The 15,645-nt window shown below is 48.1% G+C and overlaps 1 protein-coding gene across 1 annotated transcript; it reads right to left on the bottom strand.

Annotated features, from left to right (window-relative positions):
• Nucleotides 1-3,779: 3,779 nt before the first annotated feature.
• Nucleotides 3,780-15,122, bottom strand: LOC143158681 (U6 snRNA (guanine-N(2))-methyltransferase THUMPD2-like). Its single transcript, XM_076334931.1, is given in 11 exon segments — nt 3,780-4,611; nt 6,176-6,293; nt 7,896-8,010; nt 8,537-8,608; nt 9,238-9,325; nt 9,645-9,697; nt 11,053-11,130; nt 12,343-12,375; nt 12,377-12,762; nt 14,021-14,153; nt 14,549-15,122. Coding segments are annotated over 11 exon segments (1,515 nt in total). The 5' UTR covers nt 14,645-15,122; the 3' UTR covers nt 3,780-4,268.
• Between the last annotated feature and the right edge of the window lie 523 nt (nt 15,123-15,645).

The raw sequence follows: 15,645 nt of genomic DNA, 5'->3' as shown, positions 1-15,645 counted from the left end.
AATATATGCCACAGCAGCAGATTCATGAGAAGGAGAGGTCCGTGCAGTTGAATCGGCGTAGACGGAAAAACCCAAGGTCCAAGGAGGTAAATCTCTTGCCCCGTTTATATTTGTCCTTCAGATGGAAGCTGGTAATATAAAGCGTATAATGCTGCAACAAAAACTAGGCCAGAAAGCAAAGTCTAAGACAGTAACAACAGGGCCCTTCTGGTTTTGACTACTTCCTATGTGAATTGTTGACCAAAATGCAGACGAGTGATCTCTAAACAAGTTGCTACTTCACGGGATAACTGGACCCAGGGCACAGACAGGCTTCCTGACCCGGACTAGCTCCGCTCTTCAGGAAAACTCACCCAAACGGCTTCCCAACCGCCTTGCCCTACAGCCCTCCCCTTCAGCCTCTCTCAAACCCCCACGACTCCCCCAGGAGCTGATTCAACTCTCCAAGCCAGCAGAAACCCACCTGCCTCCCTTTTTTTGGCTAGTTTTCTGCCAGGTTAGTTAACCGCACCAGCCCTGGCATCATGCTGAGCGCTAGAGCTAACGTGAGGTAAGCGGCAAGACAGCCAGGAGCAGGGTAGGGAATCGCCCCTCTCGAGCAACAGTGAGCTGTTGTATCGGTTCAGTCCATCCTGCGACGTCACAGCTGTAAGTAACGGGAATTGAACTACTAAGAATTATGCTAAAAAGAATTAGGTTCCGCATTCTGGTAGGAGGCGTGATGCCAAAACCCGACAGAGCTACAATTTTAGAAAGCAATGCTTTGATAGAGGTCATGTTAAACAAAAAGATGCGAAACGAAGGCAAACAAAAATCCCTACGCAAGGCGTGGATTCCTGGTTAAGGAAACCACAGTCACGGAAACTAAACCCGGTAGTACTTACTCAGCGCAGTGAAAACGGGATGGCAAAACATGCACCCTCTCTGCCTGCCTGACAAGCTTCAGAAGACGATTAAAGCCGAAATAGAGAGCCTTCAAAGCACAGACTTTTATTCCTAGCAAAGTCAAAAGGAGCTTCAACAGCTGTAAGGTCAATCAAGAAGAAAGGAAGACTAAAACGCCTATCAAAAAGCACACAACTAAAAGGCACAGGTTCAATATTTCAGAAGCAGCAAAGCTGTAGAAGAATTGATGCCTTACTGGATCACCCCAGGAAAGAGGAGAGCAAGGGCACGCATGCAGAGAGAAGAGATTTGTTCGTAGGACTCTGCAAAACAGGAGACTCCTCGGGTTCATCTGTTCTGGACGCATTCCCTTCCAGCAACATACAGGAGCGCTACCAGAAACCAGACGCTCCGAAACACAGCTGGCAGCAGAAAGCACTAGCAGTCACCGGGTGTTCCCCAGAGATACCCACGGAATCTGAGAGTTTCCGCGTGAAGCAGCTGAGCTGGTAAGATACACGGCTTCCCTCACCAAAACCAATGCCCATGCCAAAAGGCTGGGGAGCAGACAATCGGGCTTTTTCTTTTTTAAAATGAGACCTCAAGCAAAGTGCACCCTACGGAGCTCTGTGTCTTCATTTGTTAACTGGCTGAAGCCATAAATGACGAAAAGAACTGAAACAAGGCAGACATGGTGTAACAGATACCTTTGCAGGAACGATAATCTCACTAATGATCACAACTATTTGAATTTCAGTAAAGAGGAAAGTAAAAGAAGGGCCTTTCGTTTTGTAAGATGCTGAAAATCTTTGGCAGGGTCCACCCACACCAGATGAATGACCTGTCAGACGGCAAAGGAAGTTCAACCTTTATTAAACCCAAGCAATGATTTCCCCTCCCCTCCCCCCCCCCCAAGATACGCTGTGATATAAATTAATCATATGAACAAAAGAAGTGGACCTACAATCGCCTCGGAATATACTTAAAATCAATGTGCAGCTACCACCAAAACCAAAAGGTATTAGGATGGGGGCAAACAAGACAAATCATTAACATGGTCTCTGTCAGAATACCGCGTGCAGCGCTTGGAACTCAAACCCCGCAAGAATGGCATAAATTCCCAGAGGTCCTGGGAACAGGCACAATTAGAATGGCAATTTCATGCCAAGACACAGAGAAGTCTTTCTAAATGAGAGATGAAGTAAATACAGAGCAAACAAAATTAAGCAACCACCTCATTTAACTCTAGAAACACTTCCTGAAACTGAGCAGGACAGGACAGCGTCTCTTTTTCACAACCAAAAAAACCCACAACTATTCTTTTACACTTCGCTGACCACCCTACACAACTAAATTCTCTGCAGCAGTGAAATACAAAACCACAAAAGACAGAAATGACTTGTACGTCAGCAGAACTAGTTTTCACCCTTTCTAGCAGGTGTCATTTTGCGTGAGAAAGTTTGACAGAAACAGAAGGCGAAATGCAAGAATTTTCCTGACACGTCACTGCAATCAGAAAAGCAATTTTGCAATCAGTCTCTCAACTAGACTTTAGACAAAGCTAAATTAGTTGACAAGTAAGTTTACAGAGACACAGAAAACAAAACCGTGCAAATGAATACGTGATATGCAACACTCAAGAATACTCAACCCCAAGAAAACCACTACCAGCAGATCGTCTGTCTGTGGTTTGTTACAGACACATCAACTGTCTGACAAAGTAGTAACTCAGTTTCACCACTAACTTTAGCAGTCTTGAGAGGAGACAAACTCTGTTCCCTTGTCCAGAGATAAGTCCTGTGTTTTCTTCTAGTAAGAACTTTTTAGCTATCTACCATGGCAACATAGCTTCACTGAAAAAAATTTTCAAAACCCAAACTTCATCTCTCTTTCAGACCCGCACTGAAAACAGTGTTACGGCCAGCGTTTATGTCCCTGGGATACCTTAAGACCTAAGCAACCCAGAGGAAGCCTCATCTCCTACAACAAACTTGCACTGGTGCTAGTTAGAAGAGACACGTTATTGTTGACTGTGCGTATCTGATAAAGAGCTAATGGCATGCACAAGTTACCCGTTACCTTTCTTGTGATGAATTCGTCATTGTCTTCTCCAAGGCCTCTTTGGAAGCTGAACTTGGGTGGGAGGGCAGATAATGATAAAAATACTGCTTTAAGCCCCAAATCCGTACTTGCGGTGCACTAGCACGTTTCCAGGTACCAGCTAAACAGCAGGACTCCCAGCAGCAGGATCATATCAATCTGCCCCATACCCTCATACCCTTCGAGCCTCCGTAGTTCAGTCCGCACCACAGGCTCTTACTTCAAACTCTAAGATTGCCAGAGTAGAGGCTCTGCCGTGGAAAGCACACGGATAAAGTAATGCTTCCAACAGGCTACACACAACAAACTTCAAAAAAGAAAAAGAAAGAAGAAAAAAAAAAAAAGCCCAAACACACTACTAATTGTTATCTCCACACTAATCCCGGCAGAGGAACACACTGCACGAGTCCATCCCAGCTTGCCAAGTTGCAAATGCTTGTCCAAAATAACATCTGAAAGCAATTTGCAGTCATTCCCTCTAAAAATACTTCCCTGTCAGCTCAGCAGCCACGGGAAAGCCTTGAATTAGACTTATTCCTCCCCAAATCCCTTTTGCATAGACTAAAAGAATTGCTAAGACCTCTCTCTTTCCAGCAGAATTTTTCCATATGGTTCTTTGCAGGCAGAAGTCACTTTGAATCGTTCATCCGCTTGGCAAGATTTTCCATCTTCTACATTGTGCCCTTGGAGTAACATTATCACGTGAGGAAAAGCATTACTTTTGATAGAAATAAGTCTCTCCACCCTAAAAACCTAAAGCATACCCCTCAGACACATGCAAACGCTGCAAAGAATTAATACAGAAAATAGTTTATTTTCCACTCCAAGAGATCTCAATAGCGACATTTCAAACTCATCGGAAACAAGCTTTAAAATAAAATACAAGACTGCAAGGCGCATGGTAAAGCAAACATCCAGCCCTCAAAAAGAGCTGGGGACTTCTTCAGACAAGATGTGCTTCCTAAAAACATTGCTGAAGGTGGAAATCCATTTACAGTTAATACTACCGCATTTGGTTTTGCAGTTCTGCAAATGAAGTCTTTCCCTCCCAGAGAAACTCCTCCCGATACTGAGAGGCTGTGTCTCATTACAGTATTTTATGGTAAAAACATCTGAAACACTAGTAGGCATCTTCCACCTCTCCTAAAAACCAAAGAGAGAGAAGCAACACCTTAGGACATCCAAAGAAAGTGAGGTGAGCCAACAAATGGCACAGGGTTCGGATCAGCAGGGCTCCACCGGATCACTGCCATGCCGCTCTTCAGGTGTAGCAGGATTCAGGTTCACGTAGGCACAGTGCAGGAAAGCTGCTGATTCCCAGCAGTAGAGATCTTCCTGTATTTGTATATGAAAGCATCAGTCTTTCCCAGACTAACCCCATAGACGCCATCTGGCACCAGAGACCCAAAACGTCTCTGTCGGCTGCTCGGAAAGGATTCTTCAACACCATTCCCCAAGGAGGAAGAATTCCCATCAACAATCAGGGCTTTTGCAGTGGCGGCTTCACTTGCGCCATCAGAAATGGCATTAGGAGACGCATTTTCAGCACTCTTGGTAATGCCATCCATGCGCTTATGGAGATCTTGGCTCAGCAGCAATACAATAGTGCCTCCAACACGAAGTACTCTGGCAATTGCAGGAAAAATAAAGGTTAGGTGTTCATCCTGCCTGGCATTCATTCACCCGTGCAGAACTCGACACTGCTGACACTTCAGATGCCAGGTGCGTTCGATAAAACACCTAAAGACGTCAAGGGTCATGGCTCAACTCAGTAAGCTACGTCTCCAAATGGAATTTAAATGCCCTATCTTCATAGCTCTTCCTAAATGGGAGAACTGGGCCCTATCCTGACTCCCAAACATTTCCGACCTCGGGAGTTCTTTCCATTGTGTTAGCAGGGAAGATGGACCATGTGTTTTTTCACTCTTAGTACTCTTCCAAGGACTGAGGAGAGTATCACCTTCAAACCCCGTTTTTGGGTTGCATGAGCCTCCACCAGTCTGCAAAGGAACAGCTTCCCAGGGCAGCAAGAGCTTTTCAGGTTGATAAGGCAATCCTGAAGCTGGCCTTTCCCTTTGGAAACTTTAAAAGGTCTGACCTTTCCATGTTCCACTGATCCTTAATGGCTTTCAAACTCAGGAAACAGAGGAAAATTTACCATTGTTTGCAATCCGTTTTTCCTTGTACATGAGGAAACGTTACACTTGGCTTTGAAAGGGGGGGGGCGGGGGGAAGACTATCCTGGTTCTGTTCACAGCAACTGGACTGAACAGTCTTACTGGTGGGGCTCTCCTGGTAATGGTCCCTTCCTCGCCCCCACCTTCCCAAGGAAATACTTTGCTTAGGATGGCCCAACAGAGCAAATGAGACCAGAAGACAAGCACGGCCAAAGGGAGGAATGGTCAGCGTAAGCTGACCTAAGATTGCCCTGCCGTTCTGTGGCGCTACCTCACCTTCCTCACCATCTTCCCACCCCATTCCTGCATCGGGTGAGCGAGACCAACACCCGCTGAAGACCCATCCTACAGGAAGGGCTTGTTTTCAGCCAAAAAAAGAAAGAAAGGGGCAGATGGTTTGAACCGCCCGTTAGAAGCGGCCCGCCATTAGCTTGGCTCAACTCTGCCACAAAACGACAGGGCGAGAGATGAAAGGAGGCATCTAAAAGCAGACCAGGTGGCTAGCTGGACATGCCAGTACACGCTGACAGAAAGGAAAATGCATACCCCCTTTTTCTGGGCTGAGATCCTTCCTGACAAGGCAGGCTGGTAAAAGCTTGGTTGTGAACCCAAAAGGAAAGCCTATGATTTTATACACAAGCAGTCCTCAACTGAGAAAGGATTAATGCTTTATTTGCCTGGCCAGGCTTTAAGTTTGTCAAGGTCAGCCTCTTCTCTTTCTCCTTTCTGTCACCATCACGCCTTGTAAAGGACCTTTGTGAGCGTGGCTCACACAAGCAGCTCATTCCTTGTCAGCTTGCGCTGCCATCAGCACTTCCACAGCTTGCAAGACAAGCCACAACAGCCTTTACGGGACAAGCAAAGGACTCAGACTTTCACAGCCTGCACAGGCTCAGATTACAGAGCTGGAGAGTGTTTGGAATAAAGCAAACCTGAAGCTGACTAAACGCTTCGGATCGCAAACCATCATGACATTTACACCAAGCCCCAAGCACGTCAAAGGCCACACGTACCTCTCCATTTCCTGGAGAATATCCGGAAGGAGCTGTATGTCTTTTGTGATCTTGAACTTCTTCCCAAACGGAATATCCGAAATCACAGTGTCAAAGCTTTCTGAAGGCAACGGCAATGCTGCAGAATAAAGGCAGGTCTTTACATCCAACTATCGGAAAAATGAACAGCAGCTATGCCCTCATTCACCTTACAAAACTGTAAGATCCTTCTGGACCCTTCCTCACAAACGGCACTACGAAGCTACCAACCCAATGCAGACTGGGAAGAGACAAATGCACGAGAGCGTGGTTTAGCTTGCAGAGTCCCTGTTACTGGCAATACGTTTGCCCCAATAGCAAGACTCTCCGAACAGGGGACTGCATGGGTCCAAACTAACTGATGCTTCTCGACTCACAGTACATCTTTACAAGCAAAATGCAAAAGAAGAGCTAACCTTGCACGCACTTTACTTGGCGCAGATGTTCAGACGCACACGTATGAATGGCAAGGAACCACACGTTAAATACCCCTCCACCCCCCCCCACCCCCCCCTTCTCTCCCCCCGCAAGAATCTGGTTACAGCCACAATCGCTTGGATTCCGTTGGAGCTAATGTCTTTGAAGTATCTCCCTGGAGTTTCTGCATCCTGGGAATAGTCAGTTCTCTTGACCATGAGGCAGCACTGCACCCTTGTGGTGATGAAGACTGGCCACGTACCAGGCTGTGCTGGCCAGAGCGTAGCCAGCATGTGAAAGGACGAGACTATGGGTTCTCCATCCCTCAGGATGCTCAAAACTCGACTGGTCAAGGCCCTGAGCAACCTGACCCAGCTTTGGGCTTAGCCCTGCTCCGAGCAGATGACAGGGCTAAAGACCTCCAGCGGTCCCTTCCCACCCAAACCCAGCTGTGATTCTGTGCCAGCCTTTCCAGAATTGGCTGGAGAGGGTTCTTGGACCACCCTTGGAGCAACGCTTGCAGCACAACAATTTTATAACAATTTTTATCTACAAGTGGAAGGACAAGTTACCTACAGTCCTTCTCAAAACATGCAGAAGTAACAGCTTCTGACCAGCGACAAAGACACCAATTACTTGTTCAGTATTAGAAAAGCTTGACATCAAAGTACCTTCCATTACCCTAGAAGCCGGGGCCAGTCGCAGCTTTTAAGTAAGAAATAAAGCTCGCTCTCTATATTCTTACAGAAAAAGAAATAGTAATGTTTCTTACCATTCTGGTAAGAAGTAGACATTGCAAGGTAAGAAAATATGCATACGCTTCATCACCCATGCACAGGGAAAAACACCCAGCTTTCGTCTGTCATTAATTTCATAAAGGACTAATTTAGACTCGGGCTTTGAGGCCCAGAATAAGGTCATAAAATTATTACCTTTTCCCCAGACTAGCTCATGAACTGAGAGCAAACAAATTCCCTCTCCAGGAAAAAGGCATCGTCATCTAAAATACACCTACTGCAAAACATTAACAATTCAACACTGAGCTTAATGGGTCCCCACTATTACTCATTTGGTACATTTAAGTTACCAAATGGGGGGGGTGGGGGTGGGGGTAGAGGGGAGAACAAATAATTATCCGTTTGCTAGCACTACAGAGTCGCTACTCAGCTATTTGCTGAGCGTTAGTTCTACTACACATCCCCCCAAGAGAACCTACACTACCCGTGTAATCCCAGAACCACAAGAAACTTCAAACATGTCTCACTTGGAAAGCCTACAGACATACCTTTCACAGAAGCTCTAAGTAACTCAATCTTATCCATCAAGCCTGCAGTCCTAATATTCACAGCTGCACCCTCCAGCTGTGAATCACTTATATCAGCACCCCAGTAACAGGCTTCCTGTTCAGAGAAAAAGAGAAAAGCCATTTGGTTGACAAACAGGTCTATTTATTTCATAAACCCTTCTCAGAACTGCCTTGTTGGAAGAACGACTCTTCCAGGACAAACCCCTTGCTGGGCGATCTACTACCGCTACGCAGAGCAACACCTAGACCCCGAGGACGGAAGAATGGGGGAAGCCTGTGCTGTCTTCACTGCTTTCACGTTCTGCTCAAGACACTTGTAACTTACAGAAGTATTGAGGCTATGTCCTAACAACAAGATCCTAGCTAGCTACAGACAGCCACGCTGCCTCTACTACTGATTTATACTGATACAGCACCCACCTGCACAAGTACGTAGAACTTGGTTTCACATTCCTGTGGAGGAAAGTTTGTACTAAAACACTTTTAGCAACTGCCTAGAAAGATCAGTTTGGTTCCAGCTTTCCAGTAATGGACCTTGGTATAACTGCGCGACAGATTTTTCTTGATGCAACTACAAGCCGTCTTGCAAAGGTCCTGCCTCTTGCGGCTGTGATACTCACGGGCCACTCTTTGGCAGCTTCCAGCAGTATCGTTCCTAGCCCACACATGGGATCCAGCACAAAGGCCCCCGCCTGCAAACATAAAGGGGTTATTGCATCCCAAGCAAGACAGACTCCTCTCCCAGGACAAAGCTTACTTGGGGATGTACACATCACCTACATACTCCCACTGACTCCAGTGTAGGTAACAATGATCACTGGTTTACCAGGCCAAACTTGCTTGTAAGAGAATATAGTTAAAAAGCATTAGTAGTTTCACTAAAGACAATGCATCAATGCATCTAGCCTTGAGGGGACATTTAGGGGAAAAAACGATGAGTGGACTGCAGACAGATACTGGTACCAACTTAATCTGTGGAAAACATCACCCTTGCTTCTGTTTTCCCTTGGGAGAACCACCCCAAACAAGGTTTGAAGCCTGGACAGTGAAAAAATCTTGCCATTTAGACATATATCTGTACAAAGAGTAACACCTCTGCTGAGAAGGACCTGGGATTACAGCAGGGACCTGGCTGAACAGCAGGTGACAGTGCACTCTGATCACAGATAAGGCAAACCCCGTCCACATGCATTAGAGCATGGAGCATTGAAATCACCACACCTCTTCAAAGCTTCCAGCTCCATCTCTGACGAGCAGCAACCCCCCCCCCCCCCCCCGCTTCATTCAGGACTCTACATCTTTGCCACGAACGTTCGCTTACACTGATTTCAGCCAGAGATGCCGTGGCCCACGCAATTGTTGACCGCAGTCCTGCTGTTTTGATATACTCTCTGTTTGCCAACGGAAGCCTGCAGACAGCAAAAAAATCAACCTAAGATAATGGTACAGCCACCCAGAAAAGCCCACGTAAAATGAAAGAACAAATGAACCGGACAGATCTGCAGACAGACAGACAAACGGACAGAAACCACAGTCTGCTTTTATCCATAACTCACTGCAAAGTCTGGCCTACGTGCTCAGGTAAGCTCCAGACAGACCACAAGACTAATGTGACAGTCCAGTGAACTTTCAACCAGAAGATAAATACTCACAGTGGACAGCAAGACTATTTAGAAGCTATGCCTGTTCTGATACTGCCAAGACAAATCTGGTGAGCAGAATGCCTACCTGAAAAGAGGAATCCCCACCACAGAGTGAATGTCATTAAGATGTACAAAGACCTGAAAGAGGAAAAAAATTACATTACAGGCTCTCAACCTGACACGACAATAGCTTTAACTCTTTTAAACCAGACACAGAAGATGTTTCTACGAACTTCTGATCCTAGATTTTAAGAACAAAAATACATGCTTTAGACAATTATGATTCATTGGAAGAAATCACACTAGGTCATCTGAATGCCACTTTAAAGAGGATTTAATATTTAAGCAAGCTGGGAGGGCAATTTTGTCAGCCAGGAATCCATCAGCAAGCACTTGAATCTTTAAGGGAACCAATTTTTGTAACGCTGAATGGATATTTTTAATTATGAAACCATTTACTCTAAGCAGGAGAAGATTATTCACTGCATACTAGCACTCAGTTACTCACACACACACTTTTTTTTTTTTTTAAAACAAAACAAAACAAACCAAAACAAACAAGTGCCGCTAAGCAGTATTTCAGATGGAAGGCAAATGTGGGTAGTCCTTCCAGAAGCATAGGCAGCTCAAAGAAATTGTCCTCCTGTCCCATAGAGAGCATGCCAAAGGAAGACTGAGCTCCCCAACAGGTCTTGCATGGCTGCAGTCCCTCCCCAGGAAGCCCAACGAGAAACGTGATGCTTTTGAAATATCCCAGTCCTCAGCACTTGAATGGTTTCAGAGCAAAAAATCTGGACCAGAACAAGAGCCCCACCTGAGGCTCAACAAAGCCATATTTGATGGACAGCCTGGGAAAACCAGAGCCAGTAGATGAACTCGGAGCTTTTACAGAAGGCCTCAGACCTCCCAGCGTCAGCGCTGAGAGCAGCTGCCATACGCCAAGCACAGGGATGGAGAAACAGCTTGTCAAGAGCAGTGAGTCCTTTCCAAGGTCTCCAGACAGCTCGCACCATGGAGGGTGCCTTAAGCAAGCTGCTTGTCAGGGACAGGGTCTAGGAGGGGGCTCTTCCATAGACGGCATTCTCAAGTCGAGTTCCTCGAGAACACAACCTTGCCGCTCGCTCTCTTCCCCTACAGAGGCTAAACTACCTGCCCAACGGCTCAGGTGATCTCCATTTTCAACAGAGTCAGAGTCCAGCAGTGTGTAAGCGTGCTGGATCCTGAGACATCGCCTGTATGGCTCCTTCCCCTCACGTACAGGCCCATGCTGGCCATGCTGGTATTTATTTAAGCGCTCTGGAAGGCACGCGCACAGTGGCTACCAAAAAGCTTTGCTCAGCGCTACCAGATGATTTCTAGTTAAATTCAGCGGCAGAAAGACAAACAGGGAGAGGCCACGGTCCTGAGTGCAACGGGAGCAGAGAACAAAACAAAAGATACCGGGGGCAATTCTGGAAGCAGCAACAGGCCACCTGGCAGACAAGCACCGCTACCTCCAGATCGGGGTCCCGCAGATCAGCCCGCCACCCAAACTGCTTCACGAGCGCTATGCCAAGGGCTCTTCCGATCTCCTGCAAGGGGAAAGAACAGTCACAGGCAGTAAAAACAACAGACTTAAGAAAACCACACGTCACAGCCTTGACTGCACAACCCTCATGAATACCCGGGAAAAGAAAGAGTCCCTCTTTACCCCCGCTAGGAGAACAAGTCGTACAAAGGCCAGAAGAGGTACAACAGGGCACAGCAAGCGAGCCAGGGGTAGAACAAACACACCGCAGGACAAAATGACTATCGCTCAGCTGGAGCGCGGGAGGCTGAAGTTCAAGTCCTGCCCAAGGTACAGCAAAACTGGTCATCATCTCAGGATTCTCTCTGACACGCACAAAATATTTCCGATGGCTGTAAACTAGATTACCTAAGAGAAAACCTATGAATGCACAACTGCAGCTCACAATGTTAATGCTTTCATGCAATCTAGAAAGCTCTGACTACCTTCAGATTATGAGAGTTCAAACACACAGCACAAATTTAAGCAAACATTAGTGCTGGCAGGCTCACGTGTCCCACCTTCCCAAGGTACTAGCTTGGGGGGGGGTGGGGGGCAGAATCTAGTTGAACTACTGTTACCTTCAAGTAAGAGAAATCTACATAAATTGCAGCTACACAGTGTTTCTCCTTTAATTTTTTAAGTTTTCCTCACAGTAGAAAGATCTTCTAGATGAGAAGAGGGCTGGACGGAAAGGGCCCCTGGAGGTCTCTATGCCACCACTCTCTCCCAAGGACCAAAATCCACCCCCCCCCCTCCCAGGACACCTCCCAGGGCTGCACCACCCGCCTGGGGAACAAGTTCTCCCCAATACCCAACCAGAGCCCACCGAAGCTGCAAGTTCTGGCTTTTGCCCTTCTTTTACGCTGTCTGCCGCAACCGAGAGGAGTCTGGGTCCACTGTCTTTGCAATGGCCCTTGAACTAGCTGTAAAGTACTAGCAGATCGCTCCCCAGGCTCCACAAGCCCAGCCACCTCAACCTCTTACCTTTACTCATCCACAATAAAAGGCATTGATTTGAAAAACATTCAGGGCAACAGTGCCCAGAAATTAACAACAGCCCTTGTATTTCCACCCGTTTAAGGTAAACGCAGGTTAAGGGCTTTTTTGAGAAAATACGGAAAAAGCTTCGATCAGTCTCTTATTCTGAAACACGCAACACGCAATTGAAACGACAAACTACGCACCTCCCTTCACCTTTGCTAAATTCTTTTAAAACAGAGGTACTTTAGCATACCTGTGAGGGAAGTATTTTGGCACTCGCTCCACCCACTACAACGACAGGAGACTCTGAAACTGAACCTAAGCTGCTCATTCGCAATAGGTTTCTCTCCACTGCTTTTGGAAGGGTCTTCTAAGGAAGTCTTGCTTTCAGTCCGGCAGTCCTGATCGCTCTTTCTCTCTGGTACCACACACCTCTCTCCAGCTTCCACTTGACATTCCCCAGGCACAGGCTCTCTCACTTGTTCTGCTTTCTGCCTTTTAGTTGCAATGTTTCTCTCTTCTTCTGATTTTCTCTTCAGGGGCAATCGGTTTTCTTGAGAGACATCGTCTTTTTTCCCCTCGCTCCCACGAAGGTTTCGCCAAATAGAAATAACGTCCAGCCAATACTTTGGTTCCCCAGCGACAAGGCTTTTAATCTCTTGCAGCATTTTCCCTGGAAGAAAAAGCAGTTTCAGGTTAAGTAGTTCAGTCTCAGCACCTGATTTTCCTAAAGACTGAGAACAGCTGTTAACAGAGACTGTGTTCAGATTTCATTCATGTGGGAATCCAGGAACCACAGCAGCAGCAGACATCACAGGCACAGCTGAGCTCTCAACACCCACGTACCCCACCAGCAGAGACCCAGGCATCCCCCCGATTACAAGCTCTGCAGAACCAAGATTAAATCGCGCAGGAGTTGAGCTCTGCAGAAGAATTCAGCAGCTCTAGAAAACCAGACCACCACCTCCGAGAGTCATTCCCAGGGACGGAGGACCAGCCTACCATGCCATCCTGCCCAAAAAGCACTCGGTCCAGCATTAGAGATGAGGGATACTTTCCGGGATTGGAAGACAGACATGAACACGAACCACTTTGATGCAGCTCAGAAAAGCCACAAGTTCATTCGTTTGGAGGGGAAATCTCTCCTTGCTGTTCATCAACCTGCCTTCAATCCTGCAAAGTCTCCAACACACACCTAAACTTACACCCGTGGGTAGTCCTCTTGAGCTAGCTACGACAAGAGAGGCACGAGGAATATAGAGGCCAATTCACTTACAAACCTTGAAGCTGGTCAGGGGAGGGGGGGGGAAGGTGTTTCTCTTTCTCATTTTAAATTTCAGAATCATGGTTGAATTTGATCCTCAAAGCTGAAGGCCATCTGCGATCTCCCAAATAAAATCCCACCAGCACACAGATACCAATCCATCTTACTTGAAATTCTTACTCCAACACTGAAAAAGAATGTGACCCGAGTAGCTGAGATTTACAAGAAATCTGTGTACTGAACAGTTAAGTGACACAGCATATACGTCTGGGTCCACTCTGCCTAAAGGAAAATGACTCATCAGTAAAATGCATATACGGGGTCCAGAGCTGGACTTCAGTTTCGTTAATTTTTTGTGGTGTGGGGTGCGGTGTTACACATACACATATATGTACAGTGCCAGCAGAACGCAAGCTGGTAAGACACCTATTTAGAACATTTTAAAAGCCGTTTTCAGCACTAAAGAAGCATCGAAAACATATCTGGGTGAAAGATACCGCAAAATTGATTATTATCAATTAGAAATAGAGTTGTTAGTATATAAATAAAATAAATATTAACAAATATTAATTTTATAAATAGAACTCGAACGGGGGCTTCACGTTTCTGAGCACCCACCGTGTGCAAACCGGAGGGGATGACTCGAGGGCAGGAGTCAGTGCCGTACCTTTATTTCTAGAAACTACAAGTGGGGGTTGTTTCTTAAGCAGTAGAAACAGTCGCTCTCCAGATTTCAGTTTCCTCAGCTCGCCCGGCTCCGCCTCTGTGCTGAAGAAGACTTTTCCTGAGACGCAGTCCACCTCAGGGGAAAAACAGAAACCAAACCAAAGCAGAAAGGTGTTTTGGGTGAGCACTTCCAGCAGCCCCTCACACCCGCTCGCCCCTTCGCAGAGAGGAGGGCAGCGCAGACCTCAGCTCACCGGGGGTGGCGAGGGGACACGGCCTGACCGACTGGCAGATGTCCCTGCCCACGGCAGGGGCGGCGCCAGGCGGTCCTTAGGGGTCCTTCCGACCCAGACCCAGACCCAGACCAGACCAGACCCGACCCGTGGGGCCCCACGCAGGTGGCGGCACAGCCCACACCGCTGCCGCCCGGCTCCAGGGCGCGAAGCGAACGAGACCGCGTTCCCCGCCGATCCGCACCGCACCGCACCGCCCCGCCCCGGGCGGGCACCGGCGCCGGCTGCCCCCTCACCTCTGTGGCACCGAGCCGCGCCCGCACCTCCCGCGCAAGGAAGGCCTCCAGCCCGCGGCCCGCCGTGCAGAAGTACCGCCAGCCTCCCGCCGCCATCTTGGCCCGCCCCGCCGTCCTCAGCGCGGGCTGGGGGCCGGGCGGGACCGGCCCTCCTCCGCGGGGCCCCTCCTCGGGGGCAGCTCTACCGCGGTGAGCCCGCCCTGGCAGCGGGCTGGCGGGGCGGGGCGGAAGGCAGGACTGCCGCCTGCGTCGGTACCAGAGAAAGGTACTTGAAAGCACCTGGTCCGGAGTGTATTTGTACACTCGGCGGGACAAAGCTTCACCTGCCCCCACGGGACGGCTTCACCGCTAAATGCCGTCATCACCGTGGCGGGAGGTGACGCCCTGAGGGACCATCAGTGCAGGCGGCGAGATCAATTACTGCAGCGCAGCTCTCACTCGTCCTGTTCCAGCAGAAGACCGCGCCACCGCTCCTGAGAGGGCTGATGAGGGAGAGGAGCTTTGCTGTGGCGCAGAATTGGTGTCTGCATCCACACCATGCAGGCAATCTGCAGGCAATCACGCCCCGTGAGTGATTCAGCACCCACGGCACCGGAGGAAGCACCAGCAGGGCAGCTGCGAGCCAGCAGCTCCCCCCCCCCCGACAGGCGACCTGCTCTGCTGCAGGATGTGCAGGAACTTTTATTCTCCAGACTACTCTGCTGTATGGGGCGATGTTGCCTGGAGAGACTGTGCTCTGTGTTCTGAGAAATCAGCTGAGGCTAATTACCGGGGGGGCGGGGATGGTTGTAAGGGAGGAAGCAAAAGAAAAGGTCAGAGTTATGCTGTCATTAAATTGTCACTACATTGTTGCTACCTAGATGAATGACCTGCTGCGGCTATGGACTACGCAGGCTTCTCCTACACACTTCTTTGTAGGTTTTCTAGCAAGCTGATCAGCTCACTTCCAAATACAACTCTTTGAAAGAGGTGGTCAGTAAGCTTTTTCTCCCCACATGGAGCAGACGGTTTCAGAGAAAGTTTCAAGGTCATCTTGATAAATACAGCGCCGGAGAAAAGGCAGACTTGTGCTTAATGAGCAGCTTCTGGAGCTGTGG

Source organism: Aptenodytes patagonicus, chromosome 3 (genome assembly GCF_965638725.1).
Source record: "Aptenodytes patagonicus chromosome 3, bAptPat1.pri.cur, whole genome shotgun sequence".
Taxonomy (NCBI): domain Eukaryota; kingdom Metazoa; phylum Chordata; class Aves; order Sphenisciformes; family Spheniscidae; genus Aptenodytes; species Aptenodytes patagonicus.
The sequence above is the reverse complement of the archived record's forward strand: the minus strand, read 5'-3'. Positions and strand labels throughout refer to the sequence as shown.